The sequence below is a fragment of the Cardiocondyla obscurior genome, linkage group LG17, assembly GCF_019399895.1.
Source record: "Cardiocondyla obscurior isolate alpha-2009 linkage group LG17, Cobs3.1, whole genome shotgun sequence".
Taxonomy (NCBI): domain Eukaryota; kingdom Metazoa; phylum Arthropoda; class Insecta; order Hymenoptera; family Formicidae; genus Cardiocondyla; species Cardiocondyla obscurior.
In genome coordinates this window covers 2909225-2935429 of record NC_091880.1, presented here as the reverse complement: position 1 = coordinate 2935429, position 26205 = coordinate 2909225, and the positions used below count along the sequence as shown (strand labels likewise).

General features: G+C 44.3%; 1 protein-coding gene and 1 long non-coding RNA gene across 3 annotated transcripts in view; both read right to left on the bottom strand.

The window, feature by feature from the left end:
• Positions 1-2863, bottom strand: LOC139109348 (eEF1A lysine and N-terminal methyltransferase homolog). Of its 2 annotated transcripts, XM_070668337.1 has the most exons (8): positions 2570-2862; positions 2372-2494; positions 2074-2290; positions 1775-1993; positions 1417-1676; positions 971-1335; positions 715-896; positions 1-614 (listed from the first exon to the last, which is right to left on the bottom strand). In XM_070668337.1, the coding sequence occupies exons 1-8, from the start codon at positions 2659-2661 to the stop codon at positions 66-68; spliced, it is 2007 nt and encodes a 668-aa protein (XP_070524438.1). In that variant the 5' UTR covers positions 2662-2862; the 3' UTR covers positions 1-65. The 2 variants fall into 2 exon arrangements, with proteins under 2 accessions (XP_070524438.1, XP_070524437.1); XM_070668336.1 differs by having other exon boundaries at positions 2372-2863.
• A 711-nt stretch (positions 2864-3574) lies between these two features.
• The window catches only part of LOC139109296 (uncharacterized), a 111446-nt gene continuing 88815 nt past the window's right edge, over positions 3575-26205 (bottom strand). The window contains exon 5 of the long non-coding RNA XR_011546815.1: positions 3575-4282. This is a non-coding gene — a long non-coding RNA (uncharacterized lncRNA). The remainder of the gene's footprint in view (positions 4283-26205) is intronic.

Sequence of the window (26205 nt, the reverse complement as noted above, 5' to 3'; positions counted from 1 at the left end):
TTATGCCATCACATTAGGAATTATATTTTTAATTTTAATTAATATACAAAATTTATACAAAGTAATTAGGATTCCACAGATAAACTTTCTAAAAGTGAAGAAATGTCTAATGATTCCTTGAAAGAAAATAATTTTCTCGCAGACGCCTGCTTGCTCAAATCAGTAATGGATAGTTTAAGTCTGTTTTTCCATTCTTTCTGATTCTGTTTTTCCGTAGAACACATGACAATTTCATTAATTTCGTCTTGGATGGAGAAACAAGAGATTGATTGGAAGACAGATTTCAAATCATCCTTGGCTTTCTCTTTCAAATTTTTATCTCTACTAACTAAATTTAAAATAAAAAGGCCATTCGTCTTTAAGCATGCCGCAACTGCTTTGAGTAGTGGTATTTCGAGAAATTGTTTAGGCGGACAACTCATTCCAACAGTAGTATCTTTACTATCGATATCGAAAAGTATAGCCTTATATTTTGTCTCGGATGCTGCGATGTCTTTAATATATTGAATTCCGTCTGCAATTTCTACTTTCATCCGCTCGTCGAGAACAAGATTAAAATATTCGGTAGCGACTTTTAGCATTACAACATCAATTTCGACCGCAGTAATTTTTAGCTAGAAAAAAAAATTAATTTTAAGTAACATTAGAAAAAAGATTTAGGTTTGTAATGCTTGACGGTAGTTGTGATAATGAATGCTATTCGAAGACACATACTTTGGGAAGGCATTGATGTAAGAACATGCAAAGCCCACCGCCTCCAAGTCCTATAATCATAATTTCATCCTGTTCTTTTGTATCTATTACCGCATTCACGCCAGCGCTCATATGTATGTGATGTTCGCAAGCTAAAAATCCCGGATCGGCAATTTTCTTCGTTTTACCGCGTCTAGATTTTGCTATAAATGTTATTTATTTATTATAATTATGAAGATATCGTTATTATAGAATTTCCTAAATTATAAATTAGTACCTTCCTTTAGTCTGGCTTCACTTTGAAGGACATACGGATTATTTAAGAACAGAAGCCGCCTGTATTCGTGGCCGTTCTTTTCTACTTCTTCGATAACGAACGGTCCACTGATATCACTCTTTCCTTCATAGCAAATATTACGAATTCCAACATCAGAACCCAAAGACAGAAAAGGAATATCATTTTTGGCGCTTAAGCCAGCAGGTGCTAAATCACCGACGTAATATTCTAATTCCGCTTTCACGGCATCCCAATTTCCAAATTTATGTTCTCTGCGTAATGTGACAATGGCGAGTCTGTCTCGTTGCGCGCTTTTTAAGACCTGCTGTCTTCCTTCTTTCGTATTGAATAACCAATCCGTCTCTCTATTAAATTTAAAAGAAATAAAGTATATATTTTTGTAACTTATTATAATTTAACAATTTATATTTAACTAGAAATCGTACTTTCCTTGTGGGACAATAAAAACCGCAAATGTTTTAACCCCACGCGTGCATGGCTGATCGAGAACGTAAACGGTGTACCGTGGATACTTGTCACCCGGGCGAAGCAAGTCTAACGACACTTCCCCCACATCGGCAAAGCTTCTTTTATAAAGACTATTGCATACTATTCCAGACAATTGTGAGGATAATATTGCAGAAACCATGTCCTCCGTTGTGGATAATCGTTGAGGCGGACCATCAACTAAAGCTAGCTCTAGAACCTACCAGGATTAAAATCTACAAAAATAAGTTGAACAAACTTGCTCACCCAGCTAAGATAACAATGTAAGGATACTAAATATATTTTGTTGCAACATACAGTCTGAGATAAGTTGGTACATTTTGTAGCAACGACCACGAAGACTGGAACCAAGCTGCCTTCTTCGATTCGCGCTTTCGACTCAACTTCATGGCATCGTATTATACGGAACATAAAACCCGAACAGGGAAAGTACGACAAAAGCTTACGTAGAATGTGTTCTTGCAGCAACGATATGCAAATGTATCTACCTCCATTTCGTAATACTCGCGTAATTTCCTAAAATGAGGTTTAAGGTTAGGTTTAACTCGTTTTAAGAAAACCTTTTATAATAAATATTTCAGTAATCAAAAATTCACCTTAAAATATTTATCAATTATAGATACTGTTGTCTCTTTGGCATCTGGCATTAGAGCATCCAGGGTACCCTTGTCAAGAACCACACTAAATTTCTCATCTGAATACGTCATTTGTGTAGCATCCATATGTTCATATACTAGATCTGGTCTTGTACCACTATTTATATCACGCATTTGCTTGATAACAATATGCGATATATCAATATTAACGATACTTCTGTAAAATCGACCCTTAGATTTTAGTCTTATACGAATAATGACTGTTAAATCGCAAACTTGGCAAAGTTATCAGTCTTACCTATAGCCAACATCATACAAAGACATACTTAATGTAGAATTTCCACAACCAACGATCAAGATATCATCCTTAATTTTGACATACTTCACAAGTATTTTGCATAACTCTGAATATTCGCCGTACCTACAGATCAACGAGAATAGTAAACAGCAGGTTATAGAAAGAAGAACCGTATTGAAATAAGTATAGAATTTATACCATTCGAACGCTTTCTTGCCACGCTTTTCGAAAAAAGTGTTCCAGTATTTAGCCTGACTGAACTCCTCGTGCGCTCTTGGAAGAAGATTCATGTTTCACAATAAAAGAAATGCGAACGCAAGCGAGAAATAACATCCAAACTAATCGTTCCGTTTTCGCGAAGATGCCGTGCGCTACTAACATCATCTAACAGCGACAGCGGAAAGCTAAAGTCGAGCGTTACTCGATGGTAATAGAGATGATAAAACAGCGACGCCCTGACCCTGCACAATTTACTCTTCCTAATCCTAAACCTTTAACACTTCCCGAGTATTTTTGGACACTTGGCTCCGCGAAACTCTGAGATTCGCAACGTATTTGATCTCGTTTTTAATCTCTCGGTCATTTTGGACGCATGATCAAATTACCGTTTTACTTTCATTGCAATCATTATTATTTACTCGATTATTAATATATTATTTTAAATAATATTAGACATTACAAAGCGCGTTATTTACTCTTCATTATTATTAGTCTTATTTTCTTTACGTTAAAAAAAATATTAATAAATATTAAGTGATAGATAATACTCTAAATATATTTTTTTTTTTTTTTTTTACGCTGAATAACATCGGCGATTTTGTTAGCACGTGGCTGCGAGGAAACAACGTAAGGTTGTCCTCGAAAAGCGGACTTTCGGCAGAAAGAGGGCATCTCGCGCCAGCTGTTCGACGTTCTTTTAGACTGGAAAAGCCCGAGTCATCAGGGCTTATGCAGCTCTTCTCGGTCTTTGTCTCTTATTTGATTAAAGATACAGCGGGCCTCTGTACGCGCAGCGTATTATCGTTACCTAGAAATACGAGAGTGTTGAAGAAACCTAGCGCAAGGAATTATCCCATGTCCGTTTACTTTTTGTCGCGTTTTTTTAATTGCGGAATTTATAAAAATTCATTAATTACATATTCGTAACAATTGGAAATTAATATTCGATATAATACTCGTCATAAAAGAGAGGTGTATTTTTTTTTTTTTTTTAAGTATGGATATTGATAATTTAAAGCGACTTGTGTAAAAGATATTCGCGAGACTTTACAAATAAAAAGTCGAGGCCTTGGTGAACCAACCGTGGCATCGTCAAAAATTAGTAATCGGTTTTTCAGCTTATTTTGAGCCACACATTTGTTTGCGATGCAAATCGGTACTGCAAGCAGACCGATCCGGCTAATCGTCTTCGACAATATTGACCCAGCGAGTTTCTTTTTTTTCTTTTTTTTCTGTGGAATCATTAATTTATGCGGCTTTTGCGGTTTATTGAGAGGTTTATGCCGTTTCGCCGATGGCCAATTTGCCGTTTCGCTCCAACGACCGGTGCGAGTTGTCAGCGTAATTTTAAATTTGTGATGCATCGTATCGTTGTTACGGTATGAATTTGAGTATCGCGGTTCCTTAAGTATTGTAGTTTTCGTGGCTAAACGCGATACCTTCCGGCGACTTTATAATTCACGGTATAAAGTGAAAGAGAGGCCGCTTTGATCAGAGAGCGTACCGTTTATTATACCTGTTCCTTCTTTCACATTAATTTTATGTCTTTATCTATAAATTTGTAATTTTTAATTGTCAACTTTTATTTTTATTATAATTCTACACAAACACTCAATTTTCTCCTTCCACTTTTTTTCAACTGGGATGTCAGACTGGTGCTCCTTCGACGAAAGTCTTCCTCTGGATTGAAATCTGAAACAAAAAAAATTATATTTTATTAGCAAAAATAAAAAAAAAATTAAACGTGCTGCCTTATAAGTAAGTCAACGCAGTTGCGCACGCTTCAAGTTTTATTTTCACGTATTTGTCAAAAGATCCTAGTTGCAAATTTAATTGAACCTCAAATCTCCTATCTCTCATGACCGAGCCAAGTTCACACGCACATGGTACACGCATCTACGAACCATACCTAACAACCGTCCATCGTGAACGCAATCCGCGCGGAGGGTCCGTCAGTTTTCCTTGACTTTGCGTATATCTGATCCGCCGGGCGGAAGTAAGTGACACGAACTCGGGTGCGAGCTCCGCGAAACTGGGTCTCGCTGTATTCCATTGGGGTAACGTACGTAAAGTTTGAAGCGGAAACCGGTTTAATGGTGCTCGAGAATCGGCTTTATTAATTATTCGGATCGACCGAGCTGAGAACTTCATTCGGGACCACGAACCAGATCCTTCCCGGCGGAGATTTGCGTCTCTCGCGAATACACGTGAGGTCCATTCGCGTCATTACGCCACACGTGAGTTATTGCCCTGGCGTGCCAACAAGGGCGGAGGTTTATCACCCTGGGAAGTGAATTTTTATTTAGATCGCGCTGTCGGTTTCGGGCATCAATGCGCGCGAATTTCGTTCAAGTTTCCATATGAGGATCCACGAGATCCATCGCGGCCGGTCCATTTTTCGGGGCTCGACGAAACGGTAATGCCGAAGATTATATATTAAAGGAGATTGCTGCGTGCTGCCGCCTTCTCCGGTCGTAAAATGCATAAAGGCTCGAGAGTGTGTTATTATGATTTCCGAACTTCTCCACTGAAGGTGGACGAAAGATTTCTCGACACTTCACTTCCGCGACCGTTGTCGCTTAAATAATATTTTTTATTCGTAGAAGTAATCGGCCTCCCGACATGTTACCGCTAAGTTTTGATAATATTAAAATAAATCTCACAAATAATCAATTATGCGCATAATTACGACGAGAACGATAATGTATTTTGCAAATGTAAAAAATAAAAAAAAAAGAAAAAAGAATCGATAAATCTCTTAAATTAGAAATAACATTTTCTTTTTGTCGCAAATAAATAATTCCTTTCCGTTGCATAATATCGTAAATATCGAATTGATAAAAGCAAATCAATTAAACTTAAATTTATTATTGCGTTACAAACGTGCGCGTTCGCACGTTACACAGCCGCGATAGATGCAGGTGGTTCTTTTGCAGTACCACCTGTGCAATACGTTTCGTACATACTTTTCCGTTGCGGTCCCGCAGAAAGTGGTTTTAAACGAACAGTAGAAGACGGGTGTCATCGATTAAAATTCGTCTCCTATACGGTATTAAACATTTCGTAATTATTTCATTGACTACAACGTTGTTAAATATCTATCGCGCATTATAACAAATAAAAATAAAAATAATAAAAATAAATTATTAAGTCAGTTCAACGTCGTAACATCGGTCGAGATACGACGTAAGTTTGATAGATAGATTGACAAATTGACGTTAACATTTTATCCGACCGTGCCTCTTCGGATTATGTACAAAGTAACGCAGCGAGACGCAAAGCTGTAAAAGAAAAAACCCGCGATACGAGTGACGTGCACTGGTAATCTGGCACACTCGGTGAAAAGCAAACTAATTTCCTTCATCGGCTGGCCCGACGATGACACAAGCGCGAGCCATCTGCCTTTCCTTACGTCACCGCTAAATGCGCCGATTATTACAGAGAGGAAAGCGAGGTTCCCAATTATCCCGGATCGAGGCCCGAGACACTTTTTTTCGCCGGTACCGTTCTTTCAAAACGGAACTTGCGCCGAGTTCGCGCCGGGCCACCTGGATCAAAGATTGGAGGACTGATTTACAAAAGTCATTACCGTTCATCAATCTAGACTTAAAGGGAGGTAAGAAGCCGCGGTAAAAAGAATTCTCGCGAACAATTTGCCGTGAGAAGAAAGAAAGAAAGAAAGAAAGAAAATAAAAAGAAATTTACCGAGCTGCCGCCTGAACTTTATCGTTGAGAAAAACGCCTATTTGACTCGGCTCGTCGCGTGAAAATCTACGTGAAAGTATACTTGGCTGTTCCGTCGATACGTTTGCGCCGTATATTAATTAATAGCAGGTGGTGAACATCGAGGATCTCTACGGCGCACAAAATTTCTTATTTTGAAAACGGGTTTATTATCTTATCGCCGAGAACGACGTATAATTTATATTTCTCATTAAATCGCCACCGAGTATGATTCCTGTAAATTCGAGCATTACTCGATATCGCAAGTTTTGCTTTTCTTTTTTTTCTCCCCGTTGTATTTATGAAATCACTTTCGATGAGTTCGTTAACGCAGAGGATACGCTAATTATAAGGCCACCGACTCGTCGACGTCGTAATACCTGTTGCCGCATTCTATATGCATACATATATTATTACGTTACCGCGATGCTCTCGAACGTACGATAAGAATTAATCGGGTTGATCGAACTCCACGATCTTCGAGATTCCTCAAAAAAAAAAATAAAAAAAAAATCTCCAACGCCGAAGGTGTATTTAGATATTCCATTAATACGCGGGCCGTTTTAACGAAGCGCCGTGTATTTCTTTTTCACTCGACATCGTCGTGCCGTGACCTCGCACGCGCACATATAGCCCACACCGACGACGTGGATGTGGGCTCATTTGCATAAGAACCGGAACACGTCGTCGGTCGAATGGACCCGGATTACAAATGGGTTTCCGCGTTTCGATTTGTCGCCCGGCGTCCGCGTTCCTCCTGGAAGGATTTTCGTACGATTTGTCGAAGCGTGCAAACGAAGAACGGCCTCTCGCGTCGCTCCATCGCCGGCCGAACGGAAATTTTCATCTTCCATCGAGCACGATTCTCGAATGTATACTTAATCACACGGAGCTCGTTCTTCGCAGCTGTATCAACTGTCGGGACAAAGCCGTCTAAATTAAACTTGCCGCGATATTATGCAATCCACACGGCCTCCTAATGCCGACGTAGAAATTAATGAGACCCCTCGAAAATTCCTCCGCGGTTGTGATAGGGAAGCCGCGCGTATCGAGCGCTGCGGACAGAAGCGAGCATTTAGTATTATCGTAACGGGACGGGGATATGACGGAACTCAATTAAGGCTCCTCGGAATCCGTGAACGAAAATGTGTAATGTAAACGAGACGTACGAATCACTCCGATAAGTCATTCTGTAAGCTGCGCTATCTTGACTTTGTTTAGCTGGCAAAAGTAAAAAAAAAAAGAGAAAATAAAATTAAAAAAAAAAATAAAAAATAAAAAATAAGAACGACACGCCCGGGTATGTTCTTTAAGAGGAAAAATCGCAGACTCAACGAGTAGGTTCGTCAATGTTACTCGAAATCACCGTTTTACGCGTGTATCGTCATTTCGATGTTGCGTCCGAGAAGTCTGACGATACAGCCGAGTCGTTCCGTCGGTGTCAGCCTGGACAGAGTCTCTTCACCTGCACGGCATATGGCAGCAGGATACGCAAAAGCCGAGGGATGCTCAGGGGATGCCTATCAGAGGGGTAGATAGGTTTTTGGCCCGCTGGTGGGGGCCGACGAGCCGCGATGCTCCGACGCCGGTTAATTTGTTGTTCATCCACGTGACCCACTGCTTTCGGGGGGCATTGCGTTCGGGTGCCTACTTCCGGTACTTGACCCTTCTAGAGGGGGTCACGCACCGTTGGTCCTCCACCTTTTTTTGGCTTCGTCCCGCTTTCACCTTCGCGCGTCGGCAAAGCTCTTCTTCCAACCACGGGCTGCGCTTCGATTCGCCGGAGCGTGCTAAACACCACCCAAATCCCTGGGGTGATTCACCCTCCGCTGACGCGGACACGGGTGAATCTTCGGGCGATCTGGACGGCTGTTATTGTGGCAATACCGCCGACGATTGCTTTGGTTCCCAGACGTATTATGCATCACGGCGTATTTGAACTAAACGCGATACCAACAACCACCGATATGTTTTATATTAAAATTTCGCTGGTTAATATACTTAATATTGGTAATATTATTTTTCCTACATGTACATTTGTCGTTTATTATTTTTTAAATATATATTTTATATACGTTTTATTTGTTATTCAATTAAGATATAATTTACAGTTGTAAAACTGATTATTAAAAAATACTTGAATGTGAAGTGTCAAGTAAAAAAAGAAAAAAAAAAAAGTTATATGTACCAAAAACCACGAGAGATTAAAAATGAGATAAAGGCTGCGCTTTCGTAATAATGCGATATGATCGCCGATTGTAATGATATGTTATACGCCTCGTTACATATGCATTACATTTATAACAATATCGCGAAATTTCCATCAAATAAGAATAAAGAAAAAAAAAAGAAAAAGAAAAAAAAAATCGGTTTTGCTGATGCTCGTACGTTGAGCATCAGCAAAACCGCCCAGCCGTATTTAAAAACCGACTAACGTACAAGATAAATGAGTTACCGAGTTGGCATCACCTGCTTCTCTTAACCATTTTAATTTGTCACCACGCCGCTACCGTTGGAGAAGGGACATCAAAAAGACTTTCTCTGTCTTTTTCCTCGACACATTGGCATCACGTATCTCCATTATGTCTTTTTCAAGACTTCTGATCGAATCGTATTGATATATGATTAATTAATAAAAAAATATAATGCAACTAAAAATAAATTTTAAAAATACTGCAATCTAAAATTAAACCGTAATGAATAATTTAGGAAAATATAACAACTCACAAAAATATTTGTGTTACACTAGTGTCCAAGTTTCTTTTTTTTTTTTTTTTTTTTTTTTTACGCACGATCAGAGATGATATCAAAACATAGAATTTTCTTACATCTGCTAGATACATTGCTTTAATGATTATTCATTAAGAGAAAGTCAGACCGAAGGAATTTTAACCGATAATATTGAGAAACAGGTGCGTCACATAATTTTATATGATATTAACTAAATTTTTTTTATTATACGTAACTTTATAGAATCCGTACGTAAACACGTATATGGTCATATTCAGTATTTCCATACGATTCTCTGTATTTCGGAGACAAAAAAAAAGTTAGGCTCGATTACAATACGCGAATTAAAATACGTATCGCTGTGACTTTAGAAATTTGCCGTTTATCGACGTCAATCACTGTCACGATGCTGCTATTTATATCTCAATGGAGAAACGGTTCGTTTCTAAGTTTGATGCGTAGAAGCCTCCTTTTATTCCACGCGGATCCAATTAATGTGCCACATGACGTTTCCGACGGACGGAAATCGGCGGCCGGCGGGGTCGAGGGTAGAAAAATATTCGAAAAAGAAGAGAGCACACTCGCTCGGACATCAGCGGCCAGCAGGAGGGTCAAAGTTAATTGCTAATCACTAAATCCACCCCTACGGGAGGCATGTCGATCGCTAACGTCTGTTGTTCCCTGCGATTTTTCGAATCCGTGACGCTCGCCGTCGAGAGTGACTCATGCTCGAACGACGGAACGAAAGTAAAATTCTGTAACGCACGGCTCGCGACGTACGGCACTCAAAAAAATCCCTTCCGGATGTATTTGTGAATTCAATACGATTCATTTTACAGCTGGCTGGAAATTTTTCGGAAAAAAATTTGTCTTCGGACGAGAGAAACCTCGCGCGGCAATAAATTAGCACGGGGAGTGTTTGTATCTCAAATAGCATGCGTAAAATACACACGCGTGCCATGTGGCTAACGGAATTTCACACCTCGTGGGGATCGAGTCGATTTTCCGGGGATTAATTGGGGAGAACCGCATAAAGTTAAACGTTTCCGGTACGACGACTCTCCATATAACGGTCTCCGAACGGTTTTCGAACTGTCTATCTCGTGACGTCAAGTCTTGTTAAAAATCATCTAAATGGAGTTTGTAAAAATTACAGCGAACGGTGGAAAGCTACCTCGCCGCCTTAATAAAACGCTTTCCGTTCGGCGTAAGTAAATAATTTACTAATTAACATCTCGCGGTGATGTATTATTATAGGTACGGCTCACGCTCCAGAGAAAAGGGGATACGCGTGACGCTTGAGGAATGATCGGGTTTCATGATTGCCACAAAAAGAGTGTGAGTATCTCCGTTGTTGTGGGTTCCCATGTAGGTATCGCGACCCACAGCAAATATCGAATGGTATTATAAAACATCGGTGAAAACACGTGGCCGTTACTGTGGGGGTTAAATGCACGATTTTAAAACCGATGTATACGGGGCAGATGCTCATCGCGACATGAGTTTTATTATGTTTCCCTATATCGTTTCGATTGATTTCCTTTAAACTCTTATTCCGCTTAAAATCACTGAGATTTATTAACAAGCGCTGAAATTTACATTCTCCACTTTTTTCTCTTTTTTTAGAAAATACATTTTTGATTAAAAAAAAAAAAAAATAAAAGAAGAAATATTTTTAATAATTATTTAACTATTTCTTATCAGAAATAGCGTGCTTTTAAGATGCAGTAAAAAAGATTAATAAGATAATAAATTTCTACGCCAAGTCATGTACTTCAAAGATTTGTCGCCACGAGAATAAAGAGAAAGAGATATCGTCCGATTGGAAACTCGCGGGATCTTTCCGCTGACAAGTGGCTCTTCCCTTCCAACGTCACGAGTTCTCTTCTTCTCTACCTCCTCGTCTTTCAAAAGGTACCCCTGGAATCACACACGACGAGCGAGGCGGTCGATGAGCCCTCGCAACTGTCCCCTAGAGTCAGCACGCGTCGCCACGTGGCACAGGTAAAAAAAAAAGGGGGGGAAAAAAATGAAAGAAGAGAAGCTAAAAGCCATCCTCAGACTCGCTCGTGCGTAGATTTGCGCGTGTGCGCTTACGTGTTTATCAGGGCGCACGTTCCGTTCCACGGGACGAGCAGCGAGACGCCTTTGATGTCAACGACGCGCGTCGTTCCATGACGCAAGTAAGAATGCTTTTGCAAATTCATTTCGTGAGATTACCTATGGTGATCCGCTTCCGCTGTGCATAAGCGGCCGCCGAGAACGAACGGGCAGACATTTCATACCGGCTGTAATTATCTAACGCATCTGCGTCACAGATTTCGTACGTCCGCTTTGATTACTTTCCGATTAATCCCGTCGAGTCGTCGAGATGTGTCCAATTAAATTTCGAGCAATAAAGACTTAAAAAAAAAAAAAATCAGGGAGCGCAACGGTAAAAATTAAAAAAAAAATTTTAATTTCTATTTTAATTAAAAGTCATTAATAAAAGAAAATCAAAAAAATAAAAAAAAAACTATTTCGCGTATAGATATTTATCCAATTTGTAACTGACGAAGAAAGCTAACAAAGAGAATCAATTGAATTTTTACTCTGAGTAACTCGCGCATAATTGCCGGCCGATTTCCCCTTCGAACAGAACACGAGTTTCTATGTGGAACGGTGTACGATACCGATCTTGCAGCTTCCATTTATAAATATTCATTACGTTCTCCGTTAACGTACACGATTGCCGCGGTGTCGTGTCGAGCGAGAATAAAAGCCTGAACAGCTGATTATTCGAAAACGAGGTCACAGGCTTTTTACGCGCTCATAACGCGATTTATGGGGGCATACGATATATTCTAGGCGACGTAAGGGCAGGTTGTCCCAGGTATCTAAATTTGTCTACCAGATGAACATACGTCCGTTTATATCTATCATCCTAAACAGATCGCAAGATTTTTAATTCCTCAACTCGAGCGAATTTTCAAAGCGGATCAAAGGCTTCTAAAAATGATAACGATTCTAAAATTCGTTCCGGAATAATCCCACTTGCGGACAGGTATCTCCATGCATCCCGAAGCGAAGTCTCTTACGTACGACCGATAGGAATTGCATCGGCGAATTGCCCACGTGCCTTAATCACTACGCGCGACAGGGTACGATATTTAAAACAATAAAAGTGCCGTGGTCTCCAATAATATCGGCGCGGTTCACAGTAAGCATATGGTGTCCCTGCGAAGCCCGGGCGCAACGTCTTCGGTGCAACGGTGCAACAGATGGTGCAGGGGGCGAATGGCTCGTGCTGCACCCCACTATTTCCCTCCACCGTCACTCTCGCCACCTATCTCGCTCTCCCTCTCGTTCATCCTCCTTCGCCCTTCTCCCTCCCTCCTGTTTTTTACCTGCTTTATTTGCACCGTCTCTAAAACGGCCGAGTCCACGCAGCTCGTAAGGTAACGAAGGAGGCAGAGCGAGCATGGAAGGAAAGAGATAGGGAGGATGGGTGGTAAGGGCGAAGAAGAAAATAAAAATGCGGGCAACCGTCGCGGTACCTCGTGCCGCGCGCATCACTTTACCGCGTGTGCCGGTTTGCGGTCGTGCGTGCAGCAAGATTTTGCAAGACCGCCGCGTGTGCCCCCGTTCCTCTCCCGCTGCTTCTTCGCGTTTCTTTCTCCACCCTCCGACTCCCGTCCCTCCCCCTACCCCCCGAATCGTCGAGTATTTCTTTATGTCCGATGCCCTTTCATCATTTCCGAATGATCAGCTTTCCGTACGCTTTTTCGAGGAAGCCGGGACCATCTGCCGGCGAGCTTGCGGCGCCCGCATCGACGACACTTGGGTCCTATAATGCTATAAGCGCGCGTAATTAACGTTCATAAAATGCCTCTCGCGTTTCAACGTCGTCGGGGGCTTTAAATGCCGAACCCAAGCCGATCTCCAATTTTCTAGCTTTGCATTGCGCTTGCGAATAATTTCTGGAATTCATTATCGATCGCGAGCTCGAGACTAGTGCGGTTAAAACCCGACAGCGACAAAATAAAATTAAATAAAAAATTTTAAAAATTATTATAAAATAAAAAATTGCGAAATGAAAAAGTTAACGACACCGCTAATTAAGTTATTTCTTTTTAATCAAGTCAAACAAACGTTCTGCGCAAAACTCGCCGGTAAAATTGCTCGGCTGAAAAAGATCGAACTTCCTTTCGAACGGGCCAGGGGCATGTGTGATTGAGCAACAAGCAACCCTCTTCCGTGACGAGAGAGGACTTTCTTACCTCACCTTCCAATTTTGCGGACAATATTGGCGGATAATAACCCTTCCTGTTCGTTACCTTTCTACGCCTTCCTATCGCATGAAAGACAATAATTATCATACATTGTTGCAATTCGACGTATTACAATGTAAGACCACCTGTCGCGCCCGATGCGGTTTCTCGTCGATCGGTCGGTTCCTTTCACGCGGTATTGTATCAGTTCTCTTTCCTGCCGTCCGCAGCTCGGATAACCGGGTCCCTCTAATATATCTTTCCATATCAACGCCTGTTCAGAACGGCCGCGCCGGTTGCCCAAGCACGCGCGACATATGCTCCGTACGAAAAAAATTCGCTCGGCCATTGAATGGATTAGTTGGGTTAATCGTGCCTCAAGTGGCCGCGATGACAATGTTTAGGGGTCCTGACAAATAACGCAAAAACGTGCAATGCGTCACGAGAAGAGAGAAACATGCCGAAATGTCCCTTCGATTCACACTTCTTTTTCTTTTCTTTTCTTTTTATTTCCCTTTTTTTTTCTCACAATTTCAGTGAACGTGACTTTGTCTTTTAAACGCTAGGATAAATATGCAAATGATATAGATTTTAATATTGATCAGGTATTTTTTTTTCTTTCTAATAACCGTTCCCAGGGAAAAGTCTTTATCGCCGGGAGAATCGAGCCGATCGAAATTTCACACGGTCGAACGGGCGCGTTTCCTCGTCGTGGACTTTAAACGCGCGCGGGGCTTGATTATTGATAATTCCCGCGGTGAATTAGCGACAGTCCTTAATGCGGGCAGTCCGATGACATTTCTTTTCCGCCCCGACGTCGTTTCCAGGAATGGTTCTCACACACGATCGGCCGCACGAATACGTGATACGTAAGCCGGCGAATTAAAAATGAGGAGAGAAAAAGAAAAAAAGAAAAAAAAGAAAAAAAGGAAGGCAAGAAAGCAGCGAGAGAAAAGGGGGAGTAGCCCCACGAAGGGTACACCTGCGGAGCCTCACATGTAATTAAATAGATCGTTGTCGTTGAATACTCTTCGATACTCGCCGCTTTGTACCGCGTCACTTGTACGGAGTACCAGCGTACTCCGGCGCGTATGCAGGCCGTCCAATGGGGCGGACGATGGCGCCGATAGTAGTCGCCGTCGTTTCCTGTTCTCAAACGTTGTCGCCGGCTTTCCTTCCTTCGTCCGCGTTTCAATAATTTATTCTCGCGGCGATCGCGACGTTGCTCGAAACGGCCTTGGACTTCGGCTAATTATTGTTTATCGCGGACGAGAAGTAAAAATCGCGCCGGGGACGTGAGATGGACGGCGTATTGCTTAGTTTTACGAAAACCAAAAATAAAAAAAAAAGAAAGAGAGAGAGAGAGAGAGAAAGAAAAAAATTGAGCTTTAGACAGGCGCGTCTTTGTCGAAAAATTGCAGAACCGCGAGCTTTCGGTATTTTCTCCCGGCCAAGCGAGTTGTAACGTCGAGTAAACGACTTCGTCGTCGTTTCTCGAGCACGTGTTGCTTTTCTTCGCGAGCATTAATCGTCAGGTGAACACCGAACTGTTCACGTAAACGTGTCACGTGTGGCTTAGCGCGCGCGGAAAGTACGTTAGGATTCGTCTTCCCGCATCCGTTCGTGGCTACAGGTGGCTCATCCCCTTTATCCCTCCGCGACGTGAGCGTCTTAGGCGCGGCGTAGGGAAATAAGGCGATACCACGGCAGGAAATTCTCATCGCGCACGTGCTTTCGAAAGAAGTCATCAGCCCTAGCCGCTCAGGAGCGAGCACCTGCGACTTTAGACTTTGGCGAGCTACCCGGCCACGTGAGAGCGCCTAGGAGTTTCCGGTTTCAAGGATCATCGGCCCGCACAGAACTTCTAACGAGCACTTAACGACGTATCCGATCGTTTTCATCGATTCCCGGGGCATATCTAAGTCTCACGATCGCGCGCAACTTTTAAATTACGCTCTCTATCCCAGTGACAATGCAAATTGACGACTCTAAGCGCAATAATATGCACACGAGAGAGAAGAAAAGGGGAAACACGGTTGTACGATTAATTTATATGCGCCATACGCGAATTTTACCGTCGCAATCAGCGAGCTGATAATTATACAGCGGCGCCCCGCATAGGGGCTTACCGACCGTAAAACAATCGTAATCGTATATTTTGCGCGCGGATGCCTACTTCACGCCGAAGATCGAAACGCGAGCGCCGATATTCGAAGGCCGGAATAAAAAGATTCTCGCGATGGATCGTCCTTCGCGGGCGATCCGCGACAAAGTACAACGTACGTTACGAAATCCAGGGTCTTCCTGGTGGACGTCCTTTGATAGAAATTAATGGGTTACGCAGCTGGCCGCCTTTTTAACTCCTCGCCAATCCCTATTTCTCATGCCGGCGCGCAGTAGGAATCATTTATTATTCGGCGATTCACCGTTGCTCTTACCCGTATCATTCGCGGCCGAAATGAACATGTGCGTGCAATGAGGTGTCATTATCCTTACTGCTTGCGGTGCGCCGCGGTGGGATAAATTAAAGCGAAATTACGGGAGACAAATTAAAATTTCGGGCACCCGAAAAAAAACATGCCCCCGACGATAAAAGGAGGAGGCACGCGCGGCGGGATATCCAAGCGCGTACGTGAGAGCCGGGACGGTTATAATATCTTCCACGTATTTATATCTGTATCTAATTGCAAGAAGCGAGCGGTTAAATTCTTCGAGTGAATGCAAACTATTTTTGTGAATATTAGAGCTCTAATCTTTTCTTTTTCTTTTTTTTTTTTAATCCCTTTCTAATTTAATTTTTACTAGAACAAACCATGCGCGCGCGCTATTTTTTAATATAAATATATTAATAGATGTTTTACTAAATTAAAAAAAAAGAATAAAAAACCTGGTTTGTTCTAGTCTCCTATCTTAAAAAGTTGGTGCGTAACGCATGAATTAGTTTGTAAAAAAAAAAAAAAAAAAGTAAAATTTAAATAGCCTAAGAAATATAATATAATTATAAAGGCTGGTTAGTCGAGTGCCTATGATACCCTCGTGTGCGGAGGAGCGTAGGGTGGACCCGGGTTCGAATCTCGATATAAATTTATTTAAATAAAAATATATTAGGATATTTAAATTTCACTTTTTTTTTTTTTTTTCTTACAAGTTAATTCATGCGTAACGCACCAACTTTTTAAGATAAGATAAAAAAAAGTATCTATTAAAATAATAAGAGTGTACATAATTCTGTCTTGGATTACGACGCGAGGTAACCGTCGTTGAAACGACGACGTGGAAAGCGCTTCGTGTATCACGTCCGGTTCTCTAACTGGGACGACAGGGTATCAACAGGTGCTGCCAAAATCGCTCTCTCGCGAGAGTAATATCGAGCTCGTTCAGTTACAATTACTCACTCTCCTGCTCCATTTCGCTCGAAGGCACAAACCGCGCGAGCCGATAAAACTTACGACTATTCAGGGCCCGGACTCTCCGATCGGCGGAGCAACGTTTCCGGGTCAGTGAAGACGCATCGATAACATCGCCAGCGATGTTTCTTTAATTCGAAACTGTCATTCTCGTGATATAATACAATGCAGGAGAGAACCGGGCAGAAGGCGGACTTGCGAAATGCGTTTTTAAAAAGAAACGAATTCGAGAAAGCTCACCTCAAGTTCCGAAGTAAAAGCTACTGCTCGCACGGTTGACACGCGAGCGAAGGTGCACACGTGTACAGCCTCCTTTACCAAATCATCTTCATATTATTCTTTCTATCTCTCCATATATACTTTTTACATATATCTATTAAAAAAAAAGTCCTGTATACGCGGCTATTTAAATTGCGAGCGCGAGGAATGAAACAAAGATCAACGTATCTCCCCGTCAAAACGTGTTAAAAAATGGTCCCTACGTTGCCGCGGCGTAATCGAAGCGTAAAAATTAATGACATAATTTCTACCGTTCCGTCGATGGCTCAACCTCGACGATAATTAACCGGAGCGAAATCAACGGCGTCCGTTATCGGGCGAGTTTCGCTCGTCGTTCCGGCGATTCGTTACGCCGCTCCGCCAATCGACGGTGGTACTGCGTGTCACGAAGGGGGAAAATTATTATTACCTCTCTCGGGTGGACACTTTCTCACTCGAAAATCGAAGGCATTGAATCGGGCGCGCGGTTACAGCTTGCGCATAATAACAGCTTTACGCGTGGACTCGGGGCTAAATAATGCCCCTCGTGTTCGACCAATTCTCTGATTCCGGCCGCTCTTGGCGATCTCCTTTCGTGGCGGTCCACTTCTCGCCCCCTACCCTTCACGCGTTCTTCCGACCCCCTTTCGGTACCCGAGGTACTTCGTGATCGCGATACGTGCCGCGTGCGCCCCGGCGATAATCGCGAGGGTAGTTACGCCCATTGTCGTGTACAACTCTCGCAGCACTCAAGGACAAGAGGAATTTGAGGAAATCCTAATTGTGCTAATATGCCTCAATTACAATTTTACGCAAGGTGTCGATCGCAGAGATACCGATTTTTGCGTGTAACACGCGTTTGCGCTCGCATTACTCCCGGACTTACTCCACGTGGTACGTTAAGTGTTTGCGCGTTTCTCGAGGAATAATGAAGTAAAACGTCTTTGAATATTCTGCGGATAATTATTTCGCGAGAAAGAGAGACGAGAATAAGAGCCACGCGAGTTTCGCCAAAAAGTCGGCTCGCATTCAGCGGGCCCCGAGCGCCGCGGGTCACGAATTTCTGCGTTCCGAAAAAAATGATTGTTCCAACCGTCGGGCGAGCTACCGAAAAGTAAGATATATCGGAGCGTTGTTTAAAACTGTTCGTCGCGCGATTAATATTCGCTTAACGGACGCCGGCGAAAGGCTTAATTGCGCCGAGAGGTTATTCCGGGAACCGGCCGACGTAAAAGACCCGCGATTCCGATCGTGGCCGACGCTAAAGCATGTCCAAAAGCGACTCGTAAGTCCGAATCGAGCGATCGGGCCAGCCGAAATATCTGATTTGCGGCTTGAACCTTCGCGGCTTCTTCTTCCTCTTCTTTTTCTACCCCCCTTTTCCCCGTCGTCCGTCGCTCGGCGGAGGCATGCACTTGCAGCTGTAACGCCATTTACGGGCTCCTCCACTGCAGCACGTGGTACGCTTTTTTTACAAGGCACGACAACGTCGTGTCCACTTTTGACGAACAACGCCGATTACTCGGCCGGTTTATACCTCCTTCCCTTCCCCACTTCTTTATGTTAACGACGTATAAACAAGCCGGCCTTTTTGCATTGTCCAGCCTTGTATTTGCCGCGAAGATTGTACCCATTCGCGTAATGTCCATTAAAAAAAAAAAAAGAAAGAGAGAAAAAAAAAAAGAAAAAGAACGTCGGTCGTCGAGATATATGGCTACCGATTCTTTTGCGAAATTCTCGTCCGCTCGCTTCTTACACGCGAGTGATTGATCCAGCCCGGCAACGAAGGCACGGAATATCTTTATATTCTCGCGATCCTCTCTAACGCCCGTTCAACTATTTTCTTCTACACGTTTATCTTATCCGATTTTTCCGCGTCTCCTCGCGCGTGCACCATTTCGTGACCCGGCGTCTCTCATTTGCGTAACGACGTAACGGCCCCACCTTCGCGCAACATTCCGACAAACGAGATTCGTGTTACGAGCCGCGCGGTAATTTACGAGCGGATTACGCGAGCGCGAGTGCGAATAAAAAGCCCGTAACGTTTTCACTACCGTTACGCCGGCCGAATTAAAGCGCGACGCCGTGCGCCGCACGCAAGCCGGAAGTGTCCGCGGGGCACCGGTTCGCGATTAATTCGGGACGATTCGCGAGGCGCGAGAGAAGTCGGTGGCCGATTTATTATTAGATCGCTGTTGCGAAAGAGCCGCGGGTCGGCCTTCGGCCTCTCGCGAGGACGGGCTCGTAATTAGATGCGACCGTAAAGCCAGGGAGCGCGGCGGCGCGTTAGCCGCGTCAAATACTTGGGGCCGCACGCTCGCGCGTGTACTCGCGTGTGTACCGGTTTAATTAATAAGGAGAAGGCTGGTCGTGCGCGCAAACCGAGGGACAGCTGCCGTCGCGGAGGCACGAGTGCCGCCCACTTCGATTCGTCTCGTTCCCTCGCCCGGGTTTCCGAAGACGCCGAGAAACACGTGCCGTACCGGTACCGAACCGCCGCGGATACGCTCCGCTCGCCGACCGACGGCGTTAATAACGCGCACGGCACTTTCGTTCACCGTGGGCGACCGGCGAATAAAATCCTTGATCACGGAGATCAGTATCGGTAATTGAGCTTAGATAGATAAAGAGCTTCCAAAAATCGTGCAAGAAGAAGAAAAAAAAATTTATTGCGACTGACGAAGGATTTATATTTGCTTTTATTATTGCGCGTTAATGATGCAACGTATGAGAATTTATTTTTTAAGTATTTTCAAGAGACAAGATTTATAATATTTTATTTCGTAACTAATTTGAAATTTTATTCCCAAGCGATGTGCGGCCGCCACATATTTTTAAAGAGATCAATGTATGTATGTCGATGCGTATGCGTCGAAGTGCGATTTTGCGTATCAGATAAACGGCCGGATGAGCAGACGTTACTCGGCTGTTCGATTACCGCCGATCAACGCGAGTCTGCCTTCGCTCCGGCCGACCGAATCTCGATCCTTTTTCGTAAGTATCTTTCCGCGCGGGACCGTCAAAGTGGGTGAGATTACTATCGTGTTGCGCGACGGCACGCGTGCCACTTGTTGCACGCACGCTTACGCACGCGCCACGCGCAACAACCGACGCAGCTTCGAGTTTCTCTCCTCGGAACGCGACCCTGCGCGACGCTTTTTAATTTATATATATGTATATATATATTTCTTTTCTTTTTTTAATTTTACCGAAGCTATACGTCTATCGTCCGTTCTCGCGGTATGCGCGTCGCGTACGCGTACGAGAATCCGATCCGTTTTTCTCAGCCTATTTTACTCCTCTCCTCTCCCCGCCGCTCCTTTTTCTCTCAATTCGATCGCGCTGCTTTCGACTTTCGAGTGATTCGCGTATGAAACTTATTAAGAGTGAAAGACCGGCGTGACACTTTGCACAGCGAGAAAAGCTGCCCTGTTACCGTATAGATTTGTATCTGGAACGACGTTCAAATCAGCCGTTCTGAAACGTTATTATTATGCGTCGCAATGGACAGGTAACACGATCGGGAGATTAGCAAATAAAAAAAAAAAAAAAAAAAAATACACGTTTGTACTTATAATCGCGAGCCGCGTGGCGAGCGAAAATTATTTCTCGACAATCGAGAGGTGCACCTGACTGGCGCGGTAAATTAAATAAATATACACGTTCGCCCAAGACAGATAAAGAGAGAAAGAGAAGAAAAATTCGTATTATGCGTCGTATAAATGTAACATTATTTCGACGTATGGCGCGCTCTTTAGATCCGTCGCGATAGCGCGCCGGGAGAACCAAGGGAGATTTCAATGCGCCGCGATAAATATGCAGGGTATCGCGAGTTTAATGCCGTTTTCGCAGTCGCGTATGGTTACCTTGAGATCCCGTCGATGCTATCACGGGGCACATTACGCAATTTCGTCGAATAATATTTTCTGGCCTGCGCGCCCGTGTGCGTTTACGCGCGCGCCTCGGCACAGCTCGCGTTCGCAGATGCTGCGCGTGGAACGGGAGGAACTTGTGCGACCATGGCGCGGTAGCACATGCGGCACAATTCGGCGAATGCCACTCGCTCTCCGCACGCGATTCTATAGCTCGAAGCAGATTTTCTCTCTGGGGCCTCGGCTTCGTGCGATCCACCGGGCTTCGCTTCCCGATCCACGGGCTCGCGATGTTATTTGCACATATTGTTGGGCGGCCCGGGTTCTCAAAAGCGCCCGAAAGCCCACTTTGTACGTTCTTTGTAGCTGCGGGCTGCTTTTCTCTTTTGCCGGATCCCGCCGATAAAGAGGTAAAAAGAGATAAGAGGAGAGGAGAAAAATAATAGGGGAAGGGAGGGAAAATAATTTTTTTTTTTTCTTTTCTTTTTCTTGTCGAACGGTACCTATCGCGCGGCGACGTCGGTCCCCCCCTCGTAATGATACCGATGTGTGCCCGATAATTGCGATAATCTCATTATTCCCGTGCACGCCGCCTTCATATTCGCGCGTCGCAACGATTTATCGCCTTTGCGCGCATCGACTCGCCACTCCGCAATTAGGCTAATGCCGTTTACGTGCCCGGACTCGCGCGTGCCGCGTGAAACTCGTAATACGAGAAACATGTAAGAATGGCGAGGCGCGCCGCTAAGTGCCGATGATATCGAGTTCTCAGAGACGATGCATCGCGCTTGATTGTTTCGCTCGCATGGGAAAGAAAAAAAAAAAAGATCAAGAATCATCATCAGTGATAACCTGCGACGATAACGTCAACGGAGAAGTTAAAAAAAAAATTGGTTCTTTTTTGTTCTTTCTTCCAGTGGCGAAGCACTAATTCACACTTGGGGAAAAACGAGAAACGATTAGAAACGATTAAAATAAAAAAAAAAATGGGGAAGGGGAAAAAAGAATTGCCGCCGGGAGATTAAAATGGCAAATGGCTGCGACCTACTTCCGACGAACGTAATTAATAAATTATGAAACTCATCTTTGAATTGCTCGGGCAATAAATTGCATTTGTACACGACGGTGACGTAATTTTGTACAAAGTGCGCGGGATATATTGGAGTCAGGCGAAAGTGTGACAATTGCGCGAAGCCTGCGAGCTTTAGCGAGTAAAAATGGAAGAAAGTATCAATTGCGGAATGACGTTTGTATTTTACACAGTGAATTATCTGGAAGTCGAATGTCACGCGCGCTTGTACGTAAATTTAGAAAGGCGAGCGCGTACTTACGTGGCATATAAATAACAATAATCGCAAATATACCGTAAAGCCCGTATAGGTAATTTTCCGCGGGAAGCTTCTCTATCTGTCGCAAACAAGGTGAAAGGCGGTAGGAAGTACGTAAACACGAGTGTAAAAAGAATCCTACGATCGTGCACGCCGTCCAGCGAGAATTTACGTCCGACCGAGGGCCGTGCTTTCGAACATCGGCGCGAGCGTCGTAAAATAGTTGCCGGAAGTAAAAAGTTCGCGCCGGTAACCCGTGGCGGCCGTATTAACGCCGAGAAGGCGTCCGTCGCGCGTGAGAAATTCGCCGGCGGGACGAAAAACGCGCGATTCCGGGACGTTAAATTTGCACGTTTATTGACACCGCGATCGCTCGTATAATCTTTTACGCGCGCTGGGCAGCGCGCTCGTAAATTCCGCGTTAATAAAATTATCGACGCGTTAATTGACGTGAGCGAGGTACCGGGATAAGCTCGCGCCGTCAGGACCGATACGCGTCCCGTTAAATCGCGGAACGACGCGCATTTTGGCAATTCGCCGGGAAAATCGGGCGCATTCATGCGCGCGATGGGCGCCATTATCTTTAACGTGTAATTTATGTCAAACGGATCGATATCCGGCCCCGCAGGGTCCAGGCCTCGGCTCGCAGCGGCAAACACGTGAGTCGAAAATTCCCCTTTCGTTGCGCCGCGAATCGGATCGGGTGTAACGAGTACCTTACCTTGCCTTCTTTCGCCGCCGCGACAGCTGCACGCGTCGTCCACGGCACCGCGCTTCGTGAAAGTGTCGGGCGGTTTTTCGCGACACCGCGCGCGAGAGCGGTGAAATCGGGTGTCGTATGTACGTGCATGCCGGTGCACGTGGCCGTCGGCGCTTCTCGGGGGTGTGGATGGCATTCATTAACGAGACACGTTCAACGCGATACGAGCGGCCCGCGTCGCGCGTGCTAGCTTCGCACCCGGCTGCCGATTGCTCGATTACGCAAGAAGCGTTAAGGATATACACGCATGTCGTGAGACCACGCGATAACTAAATAGCCGTGAGACACGTAGCCCAAATACGTTTTCCGTGTCCTTGTTCGTCGAGATATTAAAGCAGTTATTTTTTTTTTTTTTTTTTTTTTTGAGAGCGGATTAACGGCTGGCCTAAAATTTATATTCTCTTTACGTCTCTCTTTCTTTCTCTTTTTCTCTCGGAAAAGATTGATACAATTTAAAATTATTTTATTTTCTATTGAAATTAATATTATTCTCTAGTTTACGCAATCATCAAAAAGCAACACGCTTTTATGCGTTTACGCGTATTTGCGACCGATTGCCCGCGTTGACGTCGCCCCGCGATTGGATTGTCCGGATCCCGAAGAGGCGCATAAAATTCTTTTTACGAGCCTTCCCCGCTCTCGAACGTGACCTGTTGTTTTTCCGATTTCGTCGCTTGACTTTATTGCAACGGCGTCCGACTTTTACGTGTCAATTAGCGTAAGTGTGCTCGCGCATCGTCGCCAAATATGGGCGGTCCCCACCTTCGTGGGGCCCCAACTATTCGCGCGAGAAAAATATTATTCGCGTATACGCGCGCCCAAATTTTTATCGATCCCGGGACTTGTAGATGCGAGTTCGTTAAAGCCGGTAGGTTCGTTAGCTCCGGTAATCGGCCGGCGCGCCGGCCTGTTCTTTTCGCGCGCCTCCCAGTGAAATTTCGGTATCGGCCGCCGCGGGAAACGGCAGCGCGATTCTCGCTTACCGGTTTCGCAAGCTCGGCGGAACTGGGCCCCTATAACGTTACCTTTATAGCGCGCTGTTCGCGGGCCCCCGATATATTTAATGCGCACAATTAACGGCAATGTCTTTATACTCGCCGGTCACATATCGGCGATAAGTGCGCGGTAATCGACAAAGAGATGCCCTATCGGGTGTCCGACGCTGATGGCGCTTTAATCTGCGTAATATACTCTCTCTTTACCCCTTGCTCTACATATTTATATCGCAATAAGGTGGGAATGTCATTAACGGGAGCTGCTGCTGGATTGTGCTTTCATTCGCACTGCTTTACGCGATGCGATACCAAAGTGCAACGTCGTATAAACGTAAAGTATAGTAATTTCGCGCACTTGCGGATGATTGAAATATAAGGAGAGGAGAGCTAACGCACCGTCGCGATCGTCACGCCGGGGATATTTCCCCCCGGGGGAGGAGGAGGAGCTAATAACGCGCTTTCGTTGCATTACCCGAGCCGGTAACGAGAAGACATTAAAATGAGTTCAGGAGGACGCGTAATAACACGCGTTGAAAGCGAGACGCAAGCTCGAGATAGCCTATTGCGCAAGGTACTAGGCCGGGGAATAATTCATTATTCATGAATCGGAGGATGAGTAACCGAGTCAGTGGTTAAGTAACGTGTCTAGTCCGCGTAATGCAGCAGTTAATTGTAAACGTCGGGATGGATGCGTTACTTTCCACTCGGATAAGTTTAAAAGGGTGCGATTGAGAATTCGCCGGGGTCCAACCCGGTCGGCGTCAACATTATTGTCTCCAAAAGTGCGAGCCTCGGGGATGTGGGTCAGTTTCTCAGCTAATGGAGGAAAATTAACCCGTAATTCACGGAGACGTTCCCCACCCACGGTTATCATTTGTCGTCGGCTGCCGCGATTGCTGCTGGGTTAGTTTCACTTTCCGTCGAGTTTATAAAACTGCTGCCAACGGGGATGCATCGCGTGCGTCGAAGATCTCTCGTGGAGGACCGAGTTGCCCGAATATCCCGCGATTCTCGATCGCCCCTAGCGAGGGCTTGGCCAGCCATCCGGCAGCGACCGCGATACATCTTATGTGTGTCAGCCGGCAGAGCGGAATTACGTTTGCAACACACGAGATCGACGTCTTTTTGCGAAATGTTTTATCGCGCGACGAGTAATTTATTTGAATTAACAATGTTTCAATCAAAGTGCAAATAAAAAAAAAAGTAAAATAAAAAAAAAGAAGGGGGAGTCGGGGGATATGTGTCCATTACACGCGGTTCATAATTTACGGCTTAAAATTGAGCGAGAAGAACTTATCGGTAACATCGAAGAGGGAGATAAACGCCGGTAAAAGTTTATTTAATCGTGTACTACCGTTACGACATTCCGGCGCAACGGTGCCGAGATTCGTGCGAGCGATACTTTAACACGTCGTCGCGCGTTTTCTCAAGTAGCTCGTCAAGATGAAGATGCACGTTTTCGGCCGGCGGCTGCGTTTGCATTTAGTCGTCATTCGCGATTAACGTGTATCAGCCCCTGCCGGCCGGTCCGACCGGCCGTGTTTTGCCGGTCGGAGAGAAGCTGTCCATACCTGTGAAATTCATGCACGGTCGCGGATGGTAACCACTAACGACAGTGATGGATGAACGGAGGTAGATCTCGTTGAGATTGCGCCGCGCTACGTTGCGGTGCGCCGTGAGCGCGATTTTGTGCCGCTTACCGAGTCCCGGCGAACCGTTTTTCAACCAAGCCCGCCCGAAAACTGCGAACCATTAATTTTTTGGCCCCGCGAAAGACGAATTTAACACGAAACCCGCGGGCAACGAGAGAGCACCCCACGAAGTTCAAGTTTTGTTTCTGTTTTTCGTTTTTTCTTTTTTTTTTCTGTTAGCTTTAAATAACTATAAAAATTATTCGCTATTCTAGCGTGATCATGTTGGAAACGTACAATAAAGTAGCGGAATAAAATCGTGCAATATTAAGATACTGTAAATCCTACTTCGTTTAAAAATAATGTTTCTTTGTAGAAAAAAAAAAAAAAAAAAGATTTTAAGTAAATACTTTCTTTCTTAACAATTTAACATTGCATTTTCAACTTTATTCTTATTTACCCAAAAAATATGTTTAAAAAAAATGTAATTAACATAAAGATTGATCGTGCGCAAATGAGATTGCAATTGCAACGAGCCAGAGTCCATTAAAAAATATCTCCCCTTTGCCATCAGGTCTCCAGGAAATGAACTACGCGCAAGACGTGATAATTAGAAGAGAGGACCGGAGGACTTAACGATAAATTATCTCGTCGTTTCGTT

Excerpts from the sequence above, each read along its gene's own strand:
- LOC139109348 (XM_070668336.1), bottom strand. The coding sequence starts at position 2,661 with ATGAATCTTCTTCCAAGAGCGCACGAGGAGTTCAGTCAGGCTAAATAC. Across the intron at positions 2,291-2,371 it reads TTGTATGATGTTGGCTATAG|AAGTATCGTTAATATTGATA; the intron begins GTAAGACTGATA and ends TCGATTTTACAG. Across the intron at positions 615-714 it reads TACATCAATGCCTTCCCAAA|CTAAAAATTACTGCGGTCGA; the intron begins GTATGTGTCTTC and ends TTTTTTTTCTAG.